This window comes from Tursiops truncatus, chromosome 14, assembly GCF_011762595.2.
Source record: "Tursiops truncatus isolate mTurTru1 chromosome 14, mTurTru1.mat.Y, whole genome shotgun sequence".
Classification (NCBI taxonomy): domain Eukaryota; kingdom Metazoa; phylum Chordata; class Mammalia; order Artiodactyla; family Delphinidae; genus Tursiops; species Tursiops truncatus.
Genome location: NC_047047.1, coordinates 12,284,206 through 12,308,115, shown reverse-complemented (window position 1 = coordinate 12,308,115; position 23,910 = coordinate 12,284,206). Strand labels below are relative to the sequence as shown.

The 23,910-nt window shown below is 46.4% G+C and overlaps 1 protein-coding gene across 9 annotated transcripts in view; it reads left to right on the top strand.

The window, feature by feature from the left end:
- Positions 1 to 3,372: 3,372 nt before the first annotated feature.
- The window catches only part of RPIA (ribose 5-phosphate isomerase A), a 162,688-nt gene continuing 142,150 nt past the window's right edge, over positions 3,373 to 23,910 (top strand). For all 9 annotated transcript variants that reach the window (XR_012325620.1, XM_073791151.1, XM_073791149.1 and 6 more), the window contains exons 1-4: positions 3,373 to 3,686; positions 9,341 to 9,401; positions 11,526 to 11,581; positions 22,201 to 22,260. Coding sequence is in view for 8 of the 9 variants with exons in the window: in XM_073791151.1 (XP_073647252.1) it covers positions 3,414 to 3,686; positions 9,341 to 9,401; positions 11,526 to 11,581; positions 22,201 to 22,260 (450 nt within the window). In the remaining variant the exon portion in view is untranslated. The remainder of the gene's footprint in view (positions 3,687 to 9,340; positions 9,402 to 11,525; positions 11,582 to 22,200; positions 22,261 to 23,910) is intronic.

Sequence of the window (23,910 nt, the reverse complement as noted above, 5' to 3'; positions counted from 1 at the left end):
GTCCGCAAAGCATTTAGCATGGTGCCTGGCACTGTTATTAATACATATACAAATGCAAAGCGTCATAGGAACACGATACTCAAACTATTCTAAGGGTCAGCATAATCTCAGCCCCAAGAGCCGCCAGTGGAATTTCAGATTGGCCGTGAGAGTCACTGGGTACCATTGGCAGACCTAAGGAGAAGGGTTAAAAGTGAAGGCAGGAATGAGAAATGATTGCAAGATGGAGAAAAGAGAGACAAGAAAGAAAGAAAAAAAACAAAAACAGAGGCACAGACAGGTGGACCTTTTAGAACACTGCTTACTCCCAAAATATTGAGCCAGGCACTGTTCATTCTATGAGGAATAGACTGTCTGTGCTATCAAGAGACACAGTCTCACCATCTTTTGAGAGAGACAGTCGCATGAATAGAGCAAGGTGAACTATCACAGAGAGGGTAGAGGTGAGTGGAAGCACAGAAGGGCAGCCAACCCCGGAAGCAGTGGGGTTCAGGGTTACAGAGTAACCTGTACAAGAGTGGAGACCTTAGGAACATCTGAGAGAAGAGTACAGTGTTTTCAAGACATGGAGGTAAGAGCATGTGTGCAGGAATTGAAATTCTGTACAGCTGAAGGTGAAGTGTGGGGTTAGGCATGAAATGTATCCGTTATCTAGTCATGCTTTAGGTATTTGTTACGGACACACGGAGGATACTGTAGAGGAAAAAAAGCAAATTCCCTCTTCTCAGAAATATTATTATTATTATTATTGGCCACACCACACGGCTTGCAGGATCTTAGTTCCCCTACCAGGGATTGAACCCAGGGCCATGGCAGTGAAAGTGTTGAAGTCCTAACCACTGGACTGCCAGGGAACTCCCAGAATATTATTTCCTAGAGAGGACAGATGACAAGCAAATACAAAACCAAGTAAACATAAATAATCAAGGAAAGTTCTATGAATGAAAGGAAACACTGGTAAAGTGATAGAGGATGGGTGGGTGGGAACCCAATTTAGATAGGGTAGTCAGGGGGACTTCTCTGAGGAGGTGGATTTCAGCTGAGTCTAAAGAATAAGATGGAGCTGGCAGTGCAGAGAGGGGCAGACAGACAGGCAGAACAATCAAGATGGTGGGAAGCCCCAGTTCAAATGCTGGAGCCTGGGGGCAGCTGGGGGCGGTGGGGAGTGAGGTGGGTAAAGCAGAGATTGGCACTGATATTTGCTCCAGTAACCTTTTGATGGAGAAATCTGAAGGGGGGGAGACTGCCCCCAAGAGGATGCAGGAGAGGCCACAAGTTTGTAGAGACCAACTGTAGTGAAGATGCACGTATTTTTCTTTTTTCCTGCATCTCAGCCAGAATGTTGCGCTAATTTCCAAATTCTGCCTAAAACGTAGGATTCAAGTATCACCTCAAATAACTTTTCCTCCTGCAGGCCAAGGTGGAGGTGGTTGAACTATTGGTGGGCGATTGTAGTGGGATCAGTATCGAGGCTGTCAAGCAGAAGGAGCTTTATTTGGGGTCTTAAGAATTGCAATTCGGGAGACACAGATTCAGGTAAAACTCAAAGAGTGTTCTGGGGAAGAGAAAAAGCCAGGAGCTTATACGGACAAAACCACAAGGTTATTAGAGTTGTCTAGCAAGAATTGTAATTGATTCTCAATGCAGGTAAGAAAATATTTGTCCTGAAAGACTAGGCTGTCACGAGTTATTTTAGGGTAAGGGTCCCAATAAGTAGATAGGCTGTCTGGAGTTATTTTAGGGTAAGGGTCTGATAAGTATCCCGAGCTTCTGGCAGATGTCCTGAATACCTGCTTTAAGACAGAAAGTGGTCAGCTTAAAAGTGCATAAATCACACTTCCTCAACGGCCTCCTGACTCCATGTTAGAGAACTCTCTTACCGACTCCATTTTGATTTTCCTTTCAGGTCCAGGGGCTGACAGCCTCAGGGGTCATGGCAAAGAGAATCCAGGTGACCAGGGCGATAACACAACTTTTACCGGTGCCTTGCACACAGAAGAGGGAGAAGACCTGAAGTGACTTTGAAGGAGATGAATTCATGGCAGACAGAATGGATTCCACCAACTTGGAGGAGTAGCACAAAGGCTAGTGCCTTTTAAAGACCTCTAAGTAGTTTATAAGGCTGGTGTTAGCAATAGCTTTCTCACCTGTAAAATGGGAATAAGAATTCTCTGACCCTCCCTATTCCCTCTGTAAACAAACAAACAAAAAGACAAAGAGTCTCACTCATCATCCAGTTACACGAAGAGCTAAATCTCAATCCTGCAGTTGCCCCACCAGCAGTGCACCCTGAGGGGAATTCAGGATGAAGAAAAACAGTATGAAGCATTTTGTGTTTTGGATACATGGCCCCTAGATAGTTAAGATGCATATCTAAGGAAGAATTTCAATGACCCTAGATTCTTGGATCTTCCCATATTTGGGAAAGCACTAAAATCATTAACTTGAGATATATTCAATATATATATTTTTAATGATTAGTAGTCATCTTTTACCAAGATGTATGCTTAACTACATTTCCTAGATCAAAAATTCATATGTATACATATATATATATATATATATATATATATATATATATATACTGGCCCCTCCCCTATCTCTTCGTAATAGTTCCACATAGCTGAGAGGTTTATCTCCCAGGATAGAGTCCCTAGTAAGGTCCCAGAATAAAGCTGAAAGTCACTGCCCTTACGTCGTGCGTTTTTTTTCGTCCACACCTACAGCAAGACACTTTAAAGGTAGAGAAGAAAAGAGAAAGCTGTTAGGTTCAGTGAAAGCCCTTTTTAAGTCAACAAGTATTGCAGGGTTTCTGCAGGGCACACGTATGTTCCCAGCCAGGCTCCATCTGGAGGGAAACCGTGCCTTTCAACGCTGCCCAATGCAGAACAACATCTAAGGCTGGGCGTTCTAATTTGTAGCCTTGGGCCTGCGGTGGGGGGCGGGGGGGCCTAAGGATGGAGTAAAGTGGGGGCCGGAGCCCCCAGGTGCGTTTCCCTGTGGCGTCAGTCTAGAGAAGTCACTCCCAAAAGGACATCTCTAGAAGAGCGACTGCCCTCAGGCCTCGTCCACCGCCACGTTCTTACTTCTAGAAAAAACAACAGGGTCACGTCTAACACTCCCTTCGCAGATGCTGGAGCAAAGAGAAAAATCTCCAGTATTGACCCCACCGGGGCTACTTGGGCGGTACAAGCCGTTGCGCCAATGCCTGTCGCCGAGATTTGCGAACCTGGTCGCGGAGCATTGTGGGGCTGGTAGTCCAGGCTGGGGCACGGCTTTAGGCCATTGAAGGCGTAGAACTACATTTCCCAGAAAGCCCCGCGCTGCAGCAGACGCGGACCTAGTACGTCACTACCAGACTTCCGGCAGAGCCGGGGGCGGGACCGTGGCGGAGGCTGGAGCGGGGCGGCGGGATGCAGCGACCCGGGCCCTTCAGCACCCTCTACGGGCGGGTCCTGGCCCCGCTGCCCGGGCGGGCCGGGGGCGCGGCCTCTGGCGGAGGAGGGAGCAGCTGGGGCGTTCCGGGTTCCCACGTGCAGTTGCCGGGACGCGCGCAGTTCGGCACTGGCAGCACAAGTACAGCTGGCGGGGACGCTAACAGCGTCTGCCCGGCCCCCTCCACGATGTCCAAGGCCGAGGAGGCCAAGAAGCTGGCCGGCCGCGCGGCCGTGGAGAACCACGTGAGGGTGAGCAGCTCAGGACGTGGGGCGCCCGTGCTCGGCCTGATGGGCTCGCGCTCTGGGCACTGCCGGTTGCGCCTAGTTCCTGGCAGGGAGGGAGCTGCGTGAGAGGGGAGGGGGTACGCATTTCACCCGCCTTGAGACCTGCTCCTTCAAGGCCTTTGAGATGTGGAATCGGTTGGGGTCGCGTTCCCTAAAGTTGTGCTATCTAAAGACTGCCTGTCCAGGCCAGATAAGTTTGCAAAGTGGAGCCTGGTGGTGTGTGTCTGATGTTTGGAGTGGGGTTAGTAGGGACTTAGCGTGTGGCTTCCTTTTCAACAAATAAGAGACTGGGACTGCGAGAGGTCTTCACTCGCTTCACTGCCCTGAGAAGTCGGGTGGGGGGAGCTGATTTTAAAAGTGTTTTGAAATTTTACTCCAAGAAAGTGGTTAGCTGGGCGCGCACCCGCTCCTGAGTATACTTGTTGGAGGGAAGAGGAGACTGAGTCAGAGGAGAAACCCAGGCTTTAAACCTCCTCCTTTTGACACTTGAAGTCTGGAGGACCCTCTTTAAGGTCGGGATGTGGAGATGTTTAGCTCTTACTTGGCGAGGTCGTGGCCCTACTTGTTTGCTGTGTTGCGGGTGTGGTCCTCTTGGGTGGAGTCTTTTAACCCGAGCGCATTTGCTGGCAGCAGTCAGTTACCTTAATTGTAATACCGGCGGCCAAGTGGAGTATCTCTACCCTTAGGTGGAGTTTCCTTGACTTTATTGGCTTTTAGTCTTTCTTTTCTGCTTCCTGGAAAGTGGTATCAGATTCCCTTTTCTCTAGTGATGGTTCTTTATTCTTTACATTTGGTGATGCTTTCGTGTACAAAGTTATTTTGCCTAGATAGATGTTTGATCCTCCCACCGCCTGGCTAAGTGGGAGGGGCGAGTGTGGTAACCTTTGGCTCAGCGTGTTCTGTAGGAGGAATGACCAAGGATCCTCCAGGACCCAAACCGAGTGACTTCCGTTCCAGTGCCCTTCCACCTGTTACACAGCTGCTCTGTTCTGGTTTAATAGTGTGGTTAGCAATAGGATTTTCTGTGGGGATTCACAGAGATAATGTAAAATGTGTAATCTGGCTCTCCTTTTGGGATTCACGTGCCTCAGCTGCAAAATTGGGATGGTAAGCTGAAATTTCAAAATGCCTGGATAAAGTGAGTCGTAATGGATAAATGTAATGGATAAATGAGATCTATACAATTAGAAAAGACCCATGTATTACATTTCCTGTTAACCTATTTGCATTCCTGTTTGGTGGCACGCCCCTCCCTGACCATTGTTTTATTATTATGTATTTGGTTAAATTACAATCTGCAAGCTCCCACCTTAGGCCAGAGCCGCAAAACACTGGATTCTGGCCACATTATTGCGTGAAGTTACCAGGCAATCCTGGGGAGATCGTCATAGGCCTTTTGGGGGCACTCACCCCAATCTGTTACACGCACTTTCCTTTGCAAACTTCTTTTCTGAGATGCCAACACTACTTGAATTTTGTATTTTCTGCTTTGTAACTTTGTTTCATTCATTGCAGGTATTTGTTGAGTGCCTGCTATGTTTAGGTAGTTGGTGTGGTGGTCAGAAATGTGGCTAAAGGGAGGAGGAGAGGCTGGTCCTGGATACTTTGCAGACAAGATAACTTAATTCAGAGCCACAGGTTTATTGAGCATAGTCCCGCACCTCACCGTCGAGGCTTAGCTGCTCTCTCCAGGGGGTATCCTATCCTTTTTTCCATCTAAGGCCGAGTTCCTTTAGCACTTCATGTCTTGAAATTGTTTACTTTTTACACAACCCAGGCTTGGCTGCTCACCCCTCCAAAGACAAGTGTTGGTTGGAAAGAAAAGGTTACTTTATTCTGGAGGCCGGCAACCTGGGGAGAAGGCAGACTCCAAGGATCAACTCCAGGGGAGAAAGGGGAAGTTAATCGCAGTTAATCGTTTGGGGAGGGGGCGTTCAGAGTCTTATCTTCCACTGAGTGCAGACTTTCTTCTGATTGGTTGATGGTGAGGTAACTGGGTGATGGTTAGCCGGAAGTCTTGCGCCTAGCCTGAATTTCCCATCTTCCACCTGGGTGGGGCCTTAGTTCCCGTACAGGAACTCAGAGTTGTATTGTTTTGTATATTCCTTGAGAAGGAACCGGGACCTGTCGCAGCACCATTGCTTCTTGACTGCACCTCCCTGGTTTCTGCAGTCCCTTCCTTCCCTGATTAGCAACTGTTTGAATCTGCCCTTTGGAACTCAGGGGAGGTCAAGGAGGCTGAAAGAAGCCTATTTCCTACAAACAGGAAGCGAAGGACATGGAAAGGATTTGTACGGGAGGACGCCATAGGGTCGTGCTCCGTTTCATACTCACTTGTGTAAGTTTATCAAGCTAGGTTGTGTGCGAGGTCCTGTTGGTTCCACCTTTGGAATGTTCTTAGAACTGACCCTTCCTGTTGGCCTGCCAACTTTCCTGGTTTAGGCTCTCCTCGTGGCCAGAAGATTGCAGTTGCCCTTATCTCGTCCCCTCTGTCGACCACCCAAGTGGTGCATTATCGTCTTCTGAAACTTTAATCTACTCTTGTCACTGTGCCCCTCAGGTGGCCTCATCCTAACCTCCATAAGACACATCAGGAGCATCTATTGTAAACCAGTACTGAGGCAGGTGGAGGGGATACACAGATGAGAGGCTCTAGTTCTTGTCTTTACGCCCACAGTCTTGTTTCCTTCTCTGCTCCCTTCTCTCCCATGTACCAGAACATTGGAAAGGACAGACTACTGGCATAGAGTGTGTGTTTTAATATCAAAACCCTTGACCAAGAGTGCTTTTTCTTGTCCGCTGCTTTTGCCTATTAAAATCATATATGTCCTTCAGGGTTTGGTTCAAAGGCCATTCTTCCTTTCCGTTTTTCCTTAGTCTTGTAGGGGAAGCAGTTCTCCCCTTGAATTCTGTAGCACTCCACACCTCTTAGATGCCTTATGCCTCTTAGTAGGTGTCTTTATGGTCTAGTTATGTGTATGTGCGTCTGCCAGTTCCCTGAAGGGTAAGCTTCTGGAGGGTAGTTAACCTTATTTTCATTCAGTGTTGGTCACAGTGGGGCCTTCCCAGTAAATGCTTGATGAATTATGCGGAATGTGGACACGAATATGGAGGTTGTGGGGTGAATCTCCCTAGCCCATTGGTGACTACTTGCATTTTCTGGGTGGGTGGAAAACTTGGAGAGTTCTCAGCTGAAGCCTTTGGGTAGCCACCCGGGACTCAGATGTGCCTGTTGCAGGATGGGTTACCATGCAGGGCCATGCTCTCCTGAAGGTCCCTAGCCTCCTTTGTTCTCTTTGGAGCCTGGGCTTAGCTTTTTGGCTGGCTTGGCTTGAAGGAGTTGGTGGGCAGTGGTTCCAGTCGGTCAACAGAAGAGGTTACCCTACTGGACAAGGTAACCCAAGTTGTGATGTTGCACGTACGACCTGTTGTCAAGTACTGCCATTAGGAGGAGCCTGCTCCTACGGCAGAGCCTGCCTGGCAGCCTTCTGCTGCTGGGCCACATCTGTTTGGCTTTGGCTGGTGCACTGATTCTTGGCCAGTCGTTTGATTGCAAGGTAGCAGGACCACAGGGTTGAGGAGCTTTGGGCCTGGCAGGCCTGTGCAATTCCTGGCCTCTTTCAAGAGCCAAGGGAGGAGCCTTGCACAGAGCTTGTGTGACTCACCCAAGTTCATCTGTGTGCCACCTGCCTGCTGGGTGACGTGAGTATATGGCAGAGTATGGTAATGAGGCATCTGACAGTTGAATTGCTGTATAGCTAGAGCTCACAGCTTCAGGTTGGGTGTGAAGGTCAGGTTGAGCCTACCTAGTCGAGATATTTCCTCGTTACTTGAAGGTTTGTACATTTTCTGATATTCAGCTATTTTGTGTTGTGATGTAGCATTTACTGGTCTTGAAGACCTTGCGATTGAGGTTTGCCCAAGTAGCTAATTGGCTGTTGGATGCATTGCCTTCTTGAGGGCATCATCACAGGTGAAATCCTGACCTAGCACAAGCTCTGTTTGAAGGCCCCTTGGTGTTATTTGGTGACTTTGAAACTTTGAGCAAAGGCACACACCCCTGTAGGATCAGATACTACCTGCAGATTCCAGCATTTCATTGAAAGTATGTCTAATAATCTCTTGCTCATTTCTAAGTCTTAAATTTTTCCTTAGGGTGTTGAATTCATCTCTAAAGTGAGGCTAAGGGCCTTGAGGTCACAAGGGGTTGTTGTGAGATTTGACTTATATTAACATTTATGAATCTTCTTGGTAGGTGCTTAACAGATGATGTTAAGCTTTGGCTTGTAGCTGTTTTGCCCTAAACAGGCAGGAGATTACTCCCAGGAAGTTGCTTAGGAACCAAGCTTCACATTAGTTCCTGACTGTTTGTACTCTGACCTTGTTTTGCCGTTTGTGGTCTAACTGACCTTGGCTGGGCCCCTACTCCGCCTCTGGTCTACTCTGAGGTACCTGCCCCCTTTTCTTAAGATAATAGGCTCAGTAGTAAGATGCCTGTTTCTTCTCCCTTGTACTCAAGGAGTGGCTTCTTATATGGCAGATGAAGACTGTTTCTCATGTTCCCACCTAAGCCTTCACCCTCTCCCCATTTTGTCTGAAGCAGGCTTGTGCAAAATGAGGACCCCTTGGGATCAGTCGGACAGATGACATGATTTGCTGTTCAAGGTTGCTTCAGACTCTTCTGTTGACTTGGGTTGGAGCTCTGGATGGTAGCCTTGATGTGTGTCTGAGGTTCGCTGTGATGCCACCAACTTGATGGGGACTGTGTAAATGTTAAACTTGTGTGAAAAGTCACTGAAGCCAGAAACCTCTGTTTTCTGCTCTTAACGTTCAGCTAGGCTGTTTTTCTCCTAGGGTCTTTCCTTTCTGATCGTGCTCCTGGGGATGGCCAAAAATCGTTCCGCGTTCATCTGCAGGCCATTTCTGTGAGGCTGACTTAAGTTGCTCTGTGTTGTAAATAAGCCAGATCTTTTGTGTTGATAAGAGGGAGGGAGTGTTCAAAATGAGACAACAGACCCAAAATGGAGTCGCTTATGCCAAGCCCCGCACCACCAAACAATACCTAGTTACACTTTTGGCTCTCCCGGAAATGGAATCTTAGCTCAGTCAATCAGGAATCACCTTATCAGCACTATTGAGGTCATCTGCCTGGTAGACCCCTGCCGTCTCCTCAAGGGAAGTGACCTTACAGTAACCAGCTTGCTTTTTTGCCCAATATAACTTCCTTGTCCCCGCTTGCTATAAAAGTCTTAATTTTGTACAGCTCCTCAGAGCTCCCTTCTGCCTGCTAGACTGAGTGCTGCCCAATTCAAACTGATTTTTGCTGAAATAAATGCTTAAAATTTTTAATAGGCTTCAGTTTATCTTTTTACAGGAGGAAATGGTGATGTCATTGTCAGGGATGAAAGGAGCAGGGCTCTGCTGATAAATTGCCACTGGGCACCAGGACATAGTACAGCTTTGAGGTTCAGTGATTATGTTTCTGTGGGCACAGTACCTTGCACCCAAGTTGGTGAATTGCTGTTCCTAATAATTTTATAGCTCTAGGAAGTGGGCTGGGGACGGGAGTGAAACACGGTATTAATAAGTCTTGGATTTCCCTCCTCCTTTTTTTGCAGAATAACCAAGTGCTGGGAATTGGGAGCGGTTCTACAATTGTCCACGCTGTGCAGCGAATAGGTATGTTTTCAGGCTGACTCCTGGATGTTTGTGTGGGGTGGTGGGGATGGGGGCATAGCGGAGAGGGAGGAAGCGGGGCACAGCTTGGCACCAGCATTGTGGAGCCTGTGGCCAGGTGAGTGTTTCTGCTCTTCTCTGAGTGGGATTCTTGGGCCTCTTCACCCAGATTTGGGGTTGCCCTGGCTTTGTTTACTCTGCTGAGCTGGGTGAGGAGCTGACTTAGGGTGAGGTCTCCACAGAATCTTAATTGTCATCAGTGGTGTGTGTGTGTGTGTGGCCTCATGGGTCCTGAGGCAGGCAGACCCTCTAAAGCCTGCGGTTTCTCAAGCAAACAAACCAAGGTCGGCGGGGCCAGCGCAGGCTCGGCCTGTCCGTGACCCTGCAGTTGGTGGCTGGCTCTGCAGATGCTGCCTTCATTCTGATTTGGGTGTCTCTGGGCTCAGGAAGGGCTCAAGCATTATCAACCCCGGTGGCTGCTGGACAGGTCTGACCGCCCTGCTCTTGTTTGTGAGAACAGAGCCCAGAGGCCAGGCTTGCCTGAATGTGGATCTCCTCTGGCAGGTGCCAAGGGGCTGTGCTCAGGGGACAAAGCGCAGGAATGCTTTGTCTTTAAGGAATGGTTGTGGTGCGGGTGTGATGGCTTCTGAAAAACTCAGCGTTGCACACCTTTCTTCCTCAGCACTGAGTATGTGAAGGACTTTAGGGCATAGGGATTACTGTGGGTTTCATAATAGTGGCATCTGAATCTCCCAAGGTGTACACCCAGTGATTAAGGAGACTTGAGATTTTTAATAAGACAGTTTTTCCCCGTCGACTGAAAAAAAATGCACAGCCTCGAAGTTGAGAATTATGTTGTATGTGTGTGTTATTTATTTATTTTGGCCATGCTGTGTTGCACGTGGGATCTTAGTTCCCCGACCAGGGATCAAACCTGCACCCCCTGCAGTGGAAGTGCATAGTCCTAAACCATTGGGCCGCCAGAGAATTGCCCAAGAATTATGTTTTATTTGGGGGTGTTACTGAGGACTTAAGCCTAGGATACAGCCTCCCAGATAGCTCTGAGGGACTGTTGAGGAGCCAGGATATATAGGAGTTTTTGCAAAAAAAACCCCGAGCAGTCAAACATCAAAAGATTACAGTTAATTAAAGAAAAACCAGACATCTCAAGTTAGTGAATGTAGTGCTTTCCTGTGTATGGAAGATGCAAGGGTCTGGGCTCAATGAAATTATTCCTTTGATGTGCACCTTAGTCTAGAGCCAGTATCCTGTTTTTTCCGTCCTGAATTCTCTCAGGGGTGCACCGCTTGGGGGCAGCTGCAGTGGCTGAGGGCTTGATGGCTGCGACATCCTTTGTTTACTGAAATGACAGTAGACGTTCTTTGTGTGCATCCCTTAAGACTTTCCTTTTTGTTTCTTTTTGGCCGCATCGTCGGCATGTAGGATCTTAGTTCCCTGATTGAACCCGTGCCCCGGTTGTGAAAGCACCGAGTCCTAACCACTGGACGACCAGGGAATTCCCAAGACTTTTCTTTTTGTTTAAATCGAGTTTTCCCGAAAGGTACAAATCCAAAGTGAATAAATAAACCCTCTTTAACCACCCCCTGGGGTCTATAAATGATTATATTTTTTTTACTGACTGTAAAAGTCAAATTCTAGCTTTTCTCTGTAAAAGCCTATATAGGGAAGTAGTTAAGACTGGCACTAGGCTGCCTGGGATCAGATCCCAGTTCTGCCATTTATTAACTGTGTACCAGTTACTTTGCCTCTCTGTGCCTCAGTTTCCTCATCTGTAAAGTGGGGATAGTAATTGTAAGTTATCTTTGGGTTACTGGATTAAAAGTTCATGTGTACAAAATTCTTTGAATATCGCCATGCACATACTAGCAAACCCTGACCTTGTGCTTTCTGTGGTTAATACTTACCTCCTTAGGCTTTTTTGTCCCTGTCTAGTGACATGTGAAGGCTGTTTACCAACTTTTCAGCAAGGGTGGGGACATAGAATGAAAGGGACATTTCAGTGGGGGGAGGGGTTGGACCTTTTCTGTGGGATTTGAGCAAATGTGAGTACAAGGAAAATAAGGTGAGGAGAGAGAAAAACCACCAACGCGGCTTTTGTCTCCACAGCTGAAAGAGTGAAACAAGAGAATCTGAACCTCGTCTGTATTCCCACTTCCTTCCAGGTATGTCCTGCTTTCCATTCTGCATCTTGGCAGTTGGATGAATCTTCTGGGTCCCTGAGGATGTAGGGGTGCGGCTCTGGGTCGTGTCCCAGGGTTTTCTGGGCGAGAGAGCCAGGAGCGGGAGCGCAGGTGACTGGAGATGGCTCCTCAGAAGCGTGGTTTAGACGTGAATATTTTAGTGTATCTTGTATTAGGCACCACGGAGTACGCAGAGATAACCACGTGGTCTCCGTCCTCAAGGAGTATTAGCTGCTCCACCATAAAATAGCAGGGGCTGGTGCAGGAAAGCAGTGGAGCCAGTTAAACACAGGGAGAGCTAAGGGGATAGTAGACTTCAGGAAAGGAGGGAAGAGAGGTGCCGAGACAGAGCCCCATGCCTCACCTGGCTGTTGTGGGGACGGTATGTGTGTCGTCTCTCATTGGCTTCGTCGCAGGGATCCTGTGAATTGGGGTTAAAGGTTGGCATTGCTGGTGATTTGTGCTCCTGTGATGTTGTGGACATGGTTTTGGACAGCTAGGTCTTAAACTCTGAGTCCTGGAGGCAGGATGTGTCAGGTGTGTGCCCCAGCCTGTCAGAGTAGGGGGTGGAGGAAGGATTCCAGGTAGGCAGGATAGGAAGTTAGGAAGGATAGTGCACGCTGTCGGAGCTGTTTTGAAGTTAAATCTCTTGGAGGCTCTGACAAGCTGCCCGGACACCCAGGGAACTGAAGACAATACCATAATTCCTGCTTCAGGCTAGAAAAGGAGTGGTTTTTTTTTTTTTTTTTAAACATCTTTATTGGAGTATAATTGCTTTACAATGGTATGTTAGTTTCAGCTTCACAACAAAATGAATCAGTTATATATACACATATATTCCCATATCTCTTCCCGCTTGCGTCTCCCTCCCTCCCACCCTAAAGGAGTGGTTTTACCTGGCCTTTCTTGCTTTGGAAATCCTGATGTTCTGAGGAGATGCTGTTAAAGTCAGAGGGGCTGTGATGAGTTGCCTCGCTCTTGCAAAAGCGAAGTGTCTGATTTTTCCAAGTGACTTGATCATCTAGTATTTTTATTTCTTGTTTAATAAAATTATTTCATATTGGTGCTTATTTTTAATTAAAGCTATACATACACATAGATTGAAGAATCAAACAATTCAAGTCATTTTATTAAAAAATAAGACACTCCCTTCACACCCTCCCCCACTCCTGACCACCACCATTTCTTGCTCTTTAGATGGACATACTTTTAAAACTCTTTTAGCTGATTGGGTATTTGCTCCAAAATCTGGAAACTACATGCTTTTCTTGCCATTTAAAATTTTTTTTTCAACTTGAGGTAATAATTCCACGCTCAGTGGATGCAGGGAAGACGAGCATTCGGTTCTCTCTTCCCTCCTGCTCTCACAGGTCAGACACCCTTCTCCTGGTCTGCAGTACAGTTACGTTTTGGTGAGGCCCCACTCAGAATTGTGATGTCCAAGCTACAGCTGAACTGTGCAGTCAGCTATGATTACGCTTCCGAGCCTGCTCATTATCTTGTTTTCCTGAAAGTTAAGTAAATGATGCCTTTGTTTTTTCCATTTCCTTGGTTGTCTGTGGACTCCTTACTAATTCAACCCGAAAATCTCACCTCATTCTGGCCCAGTGGATATTCTACTCCCATCAGCTTCATCTTCTTGGTACTCTGGTTGGTAGCAGCTGCCCTCGGCTGTTGTCTTGGGATCTCCCTTTGTGGTCAGGAACTTTCCTTCTTGCAGCGTCTTAGTTCCCGGACCAGGGATGGAACCTGTGCCCCCTGCAGTGGAAGTGCGGAGCTCTAACCATTGGACTGCCAGGGAATTCCCTCTTCTGGCTTTCAATTTGCTGTTGAGAAGCTTGCAGCCATTCTGATTCTTGATCCTTTGTATAAAATCTATTTTTCATTCTCTCCCTTATATTATCTTTTCTTTGTCTACAGTGTTCTGAAATTTCACCATGCTGTGTCTTGGTGTGGGTTTATTTTTGTCCACTATGCTGGGTGCTTGCTGGGACATGTCATTCTACAAATTCACACTCTTCAATTTTGGGGATTTTTTCCCCCTATTATTCCTTTAATTTTCTTTTCTCTGTTTTCTCTGGCTCTGATCTTTCCTTTTAGGGTACTTGTTATTTCCTTGGTGCTTGGGGCCTGTTTTGTCCTTTTGTCTTTTCAGCTTTACCTTTTTCTAACCCTTCTGTTGAGCTTTCTTTGCTCTCATGTATTTAATTTCAAATAACTCTTTTTTTTTTGTTCTCTGAAAAGTTTTTTTGTTTGTTTTATGGGTGCAGTTTTTTTCAGTTTCTTCTCTTAGCTCCCTGAGGATGTTAATACTTTGGTTTTTGTTTTAGTATTTCTTCTCCTGTATCTCTTTTCTCAAAGTTTTTTTTTTTTTTTTTTTACAGTTTGTTGGAGGTATAATTTACATAGAAAATTTACTCTTTTTCTTAATATCTATAAAAATTTATTTATTTATTTAAATATGGCTGAGTTGGGTCTTTGTTGCTGTGTGCGGGCTTTCTCTGTTTGCTGTGAGCAGGGGCTACTCTTCGTTGTGGTGCACAGGCTTCTCATTGCGGTGGCTTCTCTTGTTGCAGGGCGCAGGCTCTAGGCGCACAGGCTTCAGTAGTTGTGGCTCGTGGGCTCTAGAGCGCAGGCTCAGTAGTTGTGGCATACGGGCTTAGTTGCTCCACGGCATGTGGATCTTCCCGGACCAGGGCTCGAACCTGTATCCCCTACATTGGCAGGCGGATTCTTAACCACTGCACCACTAGGGAAGCCCCCAAATTTACTCTTTTTAGTGTATAATTCTGAGTTTTGACATAGTCATGTAACAACCAACACAGTCAAATATTGTTAGAATGCTTTGTTCTTTTTTTAAAAATTACAGCTCATTTTGAAGACTAGTGGACTAAGAAGCTGACCGGAGACCAGCTCTCGGGGTGAGGGTGGTCCTTGCTCTCGGCTTGTCTGCCAAGAGCACTCGTGGCAGACAGATCATTGGGGAACCCCTAGTGTCAGATCATTTTTTTTTTTCCTCTGGCTGGTCAGGTTTCCTGGAGAAGACTGCCCAGTGCCCTTTTAGGAGGGGTATGCGTGGCTGCCTGTGTCCCGGGAGCCAAGTTAAGAGAAGAGGGCTAGAAGACGTCTGTCATTATTTGGGACATAACCCCCGTTTTCAGCGTAGTGCCTGTGGTAGACGGGGAAAAAGTGCCTGCTACACGTTGCAGTATTTCTTTGACTCTGGGCCTGATCGTGTGACGTGTTTTGCCAATGGGATGTGACCTAATGGCCCGCCATCAGTGGCTTGAACAGTGAGTGCTTTTGCTTTGTGGCTTGGCCCTTCTGCTGCTGAAACCATTCTGCGGCCATGTGAACAGGCCTCGGCTCCTCCTCTGGAGGATGAGAGGCTCTTTTAAGCCTCTGAGTCTTGGGGTAGCTGCCGCACGGCCAAAGCTTGCTGATGCAGTACCCCATCTTCAGCTGCGCCTGGCAGCCCAGTCCTGACACCTGCTGTTTGACCGCCAGAGAATGAACGTGCTGCTTTGGGAGTAGTGGAGCAAGATGCTTTTCACTCCCACCGTGGTGTCTGTTTTCTGAAGTTCCCAGGGCTGCTGGTCCTTGAACCTTTTGGGAGGTTCTGTGCCGTTTATTTGGTCACTTCTTAGCTTTTTCCAGTACTGGTTTAGGATACTGGCTTAGGATTTCTCTTTCTCATTTCAGCCATTTACCATTGTCCATCAGTGATCTAGCTTTTAGAAGTTGGTTGCTGTTTTTTCCTCTTTTTGGTTTATGCCATTGAGAAAAATTCCTTTATTGTACTATAGATTTAGAGAGGTTTAGGGAAAGAGCTGAGCTAAATACAGGTGTTCAATTGCTATCTTTAATTGGAAGTTTGATCTGTGTTTTTAAGATAGCATCCTCCCAGCCCACCTCTATGTTGTGGTGGTTAGTAATAACCATGTACCCAGACTGGAAAATGCTGGCCAATTCCAGCTGATCAGGTAGAGGAGTCATTCACAGTTCACAGGACTTTAAAAAATTCACTTGTCCAGAGTTACTGTTTTGTTTTTCCCCCCCATCAAACCCACACTTATTCTGTGTTAAGTTTAGCTAGCCTCAATCTTCCTGAAATGATTGAAAGGAAATCAAGATATTTCATGTTCTGCCTTTTAAAGAAGTAAACCCATAGGTGTTTAAAGGATTTTTCTAGATTTTCCCTTTAAAGTTAAAAGCTTTTGGGAGAGGAAAATTTTAAAAAAGGATTTAAAAGCCAGATCTGGTCTAGGCAAAAAAACAGTGTTTGCTCATGCTGGCTTTCAGTCTGCCTCTGTTAGTTGATAGAAGGGGAAGTGCAGCGTTTTCAGGTATTATTGTGAAATTGATGAAAAACAGGACTGCTAGCCTGCCACATGCCACTGTCCTTGATCACATGAGGCATTTGGGGGCCCCAGCTGTGGGATTGCAATGAGAAGGCATTGCTTCCTGTCTTTTTTTTTCAAAAGTACAAGCTAATCATTAGCTTTCCTGCTCCCTGCACTTTTAAGAGCTGGAAGAGACAGCTGTTTGCTCTGCACCCTCAGGAGCCCCTTAGCTTGTGAGCCTGGAGTGTCTGGTGTCTAGCAGGTACTGATCTCAGTTGAGCACCTGTGTCTGCGTTAGTCCTGGCTGAGCCAGTGATGGGTCCATATCTCCACAGTAGGGCTGTAGTGTTGAATTCAGCGGATTCGTTTCCCAGGGCTGCCATAACAAGGAACCACAAGTTGAGTGCTTAAAAAACAAATTTATTGCCTCTCATTTCTGGAGGCTAGATGTTGATTGCTTTAGAGGCTGTGAAGGAGAATCTGTTTTGTCTTTCTCCTAGCTTCTGGTGGTTTGCTGGCAGTCTTTGGCATTGCTTGGCTCGTAGGCACATATCCTTGCCCTCTGTCTTCATGTTCGCGTGGCGTTCTCCCGGTGTGCCTCTGTCTGTGTGTACAAATTGCCCTTCTAAGGACACCAGTCCCGTTGGATTAGGGCTCACCCTCATGACATTCTGACTTGATTACCTCTGTAAAGGTCCAATCTCAAAATAAGGTCACAGTCAGAGTTACTAGGAGTTAGGACTCCAACGTACCTTTTTGTAGGGGAACACAGTATAACCCATAACACTCAGGGAGGAGGAAGCTCATGCCACCTGTGATGATGACTTCTCTCTGTGTGCAGGGCCATTCTCAGGGGTCTTGTGCGGAGTCCGGTCAAAGATGGGGAGAAGGGAGAGTTGGAGGACCTGCTGATGGAAGCAGGACTTAAGGGTCCGACCCCAGTGGGCTCTTTGAGGTCATTGTACAGGGTCTTCCACGTTGTGAAGGGGGGGGTACGGACGATTTAAAGGCAGAACAGATCCTGTCCTTACGTTACTGCTTATTGTCTGGGAGGACACGGGGCTTGTGGAAGTTGGGGTGGCCTCCCAGCCACATAACATAGACAAACGTATCTGCTGGGCTCCTTTCGTGTGTGGACTCTGGACGGGTGTTGAGACAGGCAGCTGGTGGTGGTGGTGAGGCAGATTTCAGTCAGCGTAGTGATCACCGAGGGTTTATCTTTTCAAAGGGGTGCGAGGCTCCTTGTGCACGGCGGGTGTTATTCAGCAGTGCTCGTGCCCAGTGTGGTGCCTCGCTCTTAGTAGGCACTCTGCCTGTTGGATGAATAAATGCTACATTTATGTGTGTCATGTTTTACAAATATATGGTAGAGAAGAAGTAGAGGTAACGTGCCTGTTGGAGGAAGGAGAGCCCACTCCTTGCACAGGGGATTGGGGGCTTCCTGGAAAGCTGGGCGTGAGGGGCTGGAGTTTGGGAGGAGGCAGGGCATTTCAGGTAGAGGAGGGAATGCCAAAGAACTCCTTTTAAAATTGTTATTGTTAAAAACGTTATTAATAGCATAGTATTATTATGTAAGATGACGTCAATTCCATTTATAAGCAGAGGCCATCCTCTCCTTTCCTTTTTCTTCTACATTCCCTTTGTTTGCCTTATCTTCTGATTTCCTTCCTAGTCCCTAGACAGGGCAGGAGAGCAGGAGACTGTATTTCTGGTCCTCGCCCTGCCCCTAACTTAGCACTGGGACCCCTCTGGGCATCCATTTCTTTCTTAATACAGGAGTTTGCACTAGGTAACTTGACTGAACTCAAAATAATTAATTTTTCACTCAACTATTGGCTTAACTGACCCTAACTGCTATAGGGTGAAGAGTGTATGTGAAATGTACTCTCTGATTACGATCTAGATGGGCAAACAGGACATCCTCATGAAAGAGTAACACTGCCAAGTGGTACAGGCAGTCTTAACACTTGAATGGTAAATTACAATGATATACAGGATGTTTCCCTCTAGGAATCATGATAGAACAGTTTCCTGACGCCCAGTGCTCATGTAATACGTTTGAATGCAGTTTAGTATTGTTTCTAAAGTAGTACATAAAATTAACAGGAACCGTAGTATATAACAGTTTTATTTGTATGATAGAGTATCACACTGAACTTTATGCAGTTCACAGCATTATTCCAACACCATCTGTATTAGATATCTTTGCTGGAACAAATTACCCCCCAAACTTAGCAGTTTAAAACAAACATTTAGTAGCTCCTAGTTTCCAAGGGGCAGGAACCTGGAGTGGTTACCTGGGGGGCTGTGGCCTCGGGGCTCCGGGGAGGTTGCAGTTAAGCTCTTGGCCAGGGCTTCCAGCTCCGTCTTGTGGGTGTTCTGGGCCTTAATTCTTCACAGCCTGTGCGGTAGGGGCCTGTCCCCAGGGCTGTCTCCATGTCTTCAGGACGTGGCAGCTGGTTTCCCCCAGTGTGTGTGATAAGAGAGTGAGGGTGAGGGGGAAGGAGGGAGGGAGGGAAGGATCTTGTGGGAGCACGCCCCCCCTTCTCTATAAACTAATCGCAGAAGTGTCTTGCTGTCTCCTCTGCTGTGTGCCACTGGTGACACAGAACAGCCTTGGGACGTTGTGGGCAGGGATTCCCCAAAGGCACGAATACCAAGAGGCGTGGGGGACTTTGGGGGTTCATCTTCCAGACGTTCCAAATGTTTTTATAGGCTTAGGGTCTGGAATTAGTATGGTTCCTCCAATGTTACATTTGGAGAAACCTAGGAACTGAGAAATAATCCAGAAATACCATTTTTATTGTTGTTTTCTCCCTTCATTATATATTTCTCTTTAATAGGAGCAAAATCATGTTTTTTTTTCTTTTGAACTTTTTTCAGTCAGTATTTTATTTTAGCTTTTTATTGTGGAAAATCTCAAACTTCAAAAAGGATGAAGAATAATGTAATGAACTTCCACGGACCCATCACCCAGTTTCCACAATTATCAGCTCATGGCCAATTTTGTTTCATCTGTATCTCATTCTCCTTCACCTTTGTTATTTTGAAACAAATCCCAGGCATGGTATGATTTCATTGTATGTATTTTATTATATCTCTCTGAAAAGTAGAGAGACACTTAAACCTCTCAACAATACTAAAAAAAAATCAAACGATAACCTTTAATAGGATCAAATAAAAATCCAGGATTCAAATTTCCCCTATTGACTTATCCTTTTTTACAGTTTGTTTGAATCAGGATATAAATAGGTCCCATATATTGCAAATTCCAGGGTCTTTGTACTTTATTGTTAGAGTCTTAGGATTTTGGATTTGAAGATTGACATTGGTCATTACCCATCTGCATCTTTTTATAGATGAGAAAACTTGCCAGGGGTCATGTGGCTGGTTCATTTAAGATTAGAACCGAGACCTTCGGATCCTACATTTCAGGTGCTTTTGACTTTAAGCAGAAAATATTTTCAAGACGTGGCTTTTGAAAAGAAGTTTTCCATCCTTTAGTTCCTCTGCGTATTGTAAGCAGTGGCATGAACACAGATCCTTATCACTTGAACTTGAGTGGTCAGACTCAAAGGTTCACGGTGCATTTATTCCAGCAACAAATTCTGCTCTGGGCCCTGTGGTGGTGGTAACCCTCCCCTTCAGTCAGCCTGTGTGAAAGGCATGTCCATAGAGTCGGTGGTGCTGACTTTTCCTACAAACATCCTAAATCTTTCCCAGTCTGGTGCTCTCATCTAGCCATTCCGGAGGTCCAGCCTTTACATATTCTTCTGAGTGTATGTATTCTTTTGCTTATTTTTATTCAACAGTGTAGCCTGGAAATCAGTATGTATCTATTTGTAGTGATCTTCCACAGTCTTTTTTCATACTGTTAGATTTTTTTAGAGACGTTTCTAATATTTTGTAGATTTGGCTCTTAGTTTAGGAAATTTAAAAAAGTGTTAGTCCCCCTTATCCAGGAGGAATATGTTCCAAGACCCCCAGAGGATGCCTGAAACCACAGATAGTACTGAACCCTGTATACACTGTGTTTTTTCCTATACAGCCATACCTATGATAAAGTTTAGTTGATAAATTAGGCACAGTAAGAGATTAACAACAACAAATAATAACATAGGACAATTATAACAATACACCATAATAAAAGTGACATGAATATGGTTTTTCTCTCTCTCAAAATATCCTACTGTACAAATGTAATGCCTTTTCCATCTTAACTGGGCACTTATGCACTGTAGTCTTGTAACTTTTGCAGTTTGAGATGCAACAGCTAAATTAGCACAGCTTTCTTTTTCCTTCTTTAACTTCATGATGGAAAATTCATTCTTACCATAGATCTTAGCAACCTCGGCATGTAACTTTTTTTTCTTAACTTACTAAATTGAGGACTTTCACTTTTTTACTTAAAGGACTTTATGGCTTGTCTTTGGCATATCTGAATTGCCAGCATCACTATTGCGCTTTGGGACCATTACCTTGGAGATATTGCAGGTTTGGTTCCATTCCACCATAATAAAGTGAGTATGATATAAAGCGAGTCACATGAATTTTTTGGTTTCCCAGTGCATATAGAAGTTATGTTTATACTGCATCGTAGTCTGGTAAATGTGCAATAGTATTACGTCTAAAAAAGCAATGTACATACCTTAATTAAAAAATACTTTATTGCTAGGGACTTCCCTGGTGGTGCAGTGGTTAGGAATCCGCCTGCCAATGCAGGGGACAAAAGTGCGAGCCCTGGTCCGGGAAGATCCCACATGCCGTGGAGCAGCTGGGCCCGTGTGCCACAACTACTGAGCCTGCGTGCCACAACTACTGAAGCCTGCGCGCCTAGAGCCTGTGCTTCGCAACAAGAGAAGCCACCACAATGAGAAGCCCACGCACCACAACGAAGAGTAGCCCCCGTTCTCTGCAACTAGAGAAAGCCCGCGCACAGCAGTGGAGACCCAGTGCAGCTATAAATAAATAAATAAACGAATAAATAAATAGACTTTATTGCTAAAAATGCCAAAAAACAATTACAGTAGTAACATCAAAGATCATTGATCACAGATCACAGTAACAAATATAATAACAATAATGAAAAAGTTGGAAATATTGCGAGAATTACCAAAATGTGACACAGAGACACAAAGTGAGCAAATGCTATTGGAGAAGTTGTACCCCTAGACTCCTTGGAGTCAGGGTTGCCACAGCCTTCAACTTGTAACGAATGCAGTACCTGCAAAGTGCAGTAAACTGAAGCACAATAAAACGAGGTATGCCTGTATTAGGTAAAGTAAGGGTTACTTGATACACAAGCACTGTGGTATTGTGACGGTCAATCTGATGACTGAGATGGCTTTTAAATGACAAATAGGCAGGGTACGCAGGACAAAGGGATGAGGGCTAGCTACTCAAAATGGCGTGCAGTTTAAAAGTTGTGAATTGTTTGTTTCTGGAATGTTCCATTTAATGTTTTCGGATCAAGGTTGCCCCTGGGTAACTGAAACAGTGGAAAGTGAAACCTTGAATGGCCATGGAGGGGGAGGGGGGTGGTGGTGGTGGGGGAGGGGGTGGTGGTGGGGAGGGAACTACTGGTACTGTATTACCAGAGGCTTTGGGAGGCCATGACGCTACCTTTATTTATTTATTTATTTACTTATTTATTTATTTACGGCTGCGTTGGGTCTTCATTGCTGCACACAGGCTTTCTCTCGCGGCAAGCCGGGGCTACTCTTTGTTGCAGTGCGCAGGCTTCTCATTGTGGTGGCTTCTCTTGCTGCGGAGCACGGGCTCTAGGCGCACGGGCTTCAGTAGTTGTGGTGCACGGGCTCAGTAGTTGTGGCTCGTGGGCTCTAGAGCGCAGGCTCAGTAGTTGTGGCGCACTGGCTTAGTTACTCCGTGGCATGTGGGATCTTCCCGGACCAGGGCTCAAACCCTTGTCCCCTGCATTGGCAGGTGGATTCTTAACCACTGTGCTACCAGGGAAGTCCCCCTTGACATTATCTTAAGTAACAGGTCACTGAGGAGGAACTCCCAGCCTAGCACTGGAGCAGTGTTCACTATGTGCTGTCTACCTTCTTCAAGCTTCTGGAATGAATTAACTTTTGCTGTTCATGGGGCTAGATCTCCTACCTCGTGGTGGACCAGGTTGGATTTGAGAGGAAGCCTTGGTGGGACTCAGTGTCTGACACTTAAATCCAAGAGGATTCTGGGGATTATTGCCGTCACTAAGAGTTAATGATTAAGGGTGGTTTTTCCTGTCCTCCACAGGCCCGTCAGCTCATCCTGCAGTATGGCTTAACTCTCAGTGACCTGGACCGACACCCAGAGGTAAGTAGAGAGAGGCTGCTGGGTTTTTTGGTCTCCTTTTTTTTTTTTTTTTTTTTTTAAATAGCTGTCACTTGTTCATGGGCTCTGGATATCTTGTTGAGTCTAGGAGAAGAGTCAGTTAGTCATACTAGCTTTTCTCCTAGGACTTTGAATATTAATCCTAGCTGAGGTCAGAAGAGAAGAGCTTATGAATTTCTAGGACATTCCCTGTGGTTTAACCGAGAGGGCTCAGGGACCCAGGGCTTCCTGCAGCCCTCACACAGACGTATACGATGTACACGAGCAGGGCGGCCCTCAGAACTAAGTGGAGATAAGAAGCATCATCTGAGGCAGCCATGGGTCTTTGAAAACAGATTAAAGTGAAGTTGTGTGGTAAAGATGATTAAACACACGGACAATCTGGAGGAGACTGAAGAGCGAGCAGCGTGCTCACGGCTGTCGTTTACTGAGCCCTGACTGTGTGCCAGTTACTATGCTAAGTGCCGGGCCTGTATTAAACCACAGTCGTCCCCGGGTATCTGCTGGGGAGCGGCTCCAGGACCCACTGCGAATACCAGAATCTGCAGATGCTCAGGTCCCGTAGTTGGCCCTCTGTATCTGCGGTTCAGCATCTGTGGATTCAACCAACCGTCGGTCACGTACTGTAGTACGTATTTAGTGGAAAAAAATCTGTATAAGTGGACCTGTGTAGTTCCAACCCATGTTGTTCAAGGGTCAGCTGTATTTAAGCTCCAGTAGTCTTGAGGGTGGGTACCATTAGTACCTCATTTTACAGATAGGAGAAAGGCACAGAGAGGGCAAGGCATTTGCCTAAGGCCATGCTGTTTGTAAGTGGCAGAGCCTGAAAGTGAATCCGGGTGCTTCTGGCTCTAGAGGATGCTGCTTAGAAGGGTGTTGTGGGAAGAGGTAAAGTTTGAGCAGAGCTGTGAAGGCTAGGTGGCAAGGGCAGGAGAGAGCATTCCAGAGAGGGGTAGATGGGAACCATGGGAGCGGTTCCAGCCTGGCATGTGTGCAGTGCTGAGACTGGCTGGGGTGTCTAGGACCGAGTGAGTGGAATGGCTTTGTGCACAGCAGGGGGAGGGGGAGAGGGAGAAGGAGAGGAGAGGGCAAGGCTGCATTGGAAGAGTGAGGTGGGATTTCGGCAGCTTGAAAACAGACTTGATGGTGGTCTGCTAATCCACTGTGTCATGGGACATGTGGGCCACAGATGGGTTAGTAAGTACCATGGGAAGGGCTTGTTCAGAGATATCTGTGGGTAAAGCCAGGGCACAGGCTGAATCAGCTGTTCAGCTCTGTGGGGAGAGTGGTTTGGGCTGAAGGTGGGCGTGAAACCCAGACAGAAAAGGTTGCCGCCTTCCAGGCCCCAGAGAGCTGCCATGGTGCAGAGAGGGGAGGAACACTGCAGGCTGTACCTCCATCCTTGTGAAAGGGTGGAAGCGAGGATGCCCCGTTGAAGCTTTGCAGGCCCTGGGCCAAGCAGCTTCTAACTGCAGCTTGAACTGAATCTGCGCCCTGAGGTTTTATACTGCTCTTTTAAAGACCATACTTGAGGCTCCCGCCTTGTCTCTGCAGAGTACCAGGAGTGACAAGAAGTACATCCCTTTCTTGATTTCAAATTTTGAAACATGAATGAACCTATTCCCACTGCTT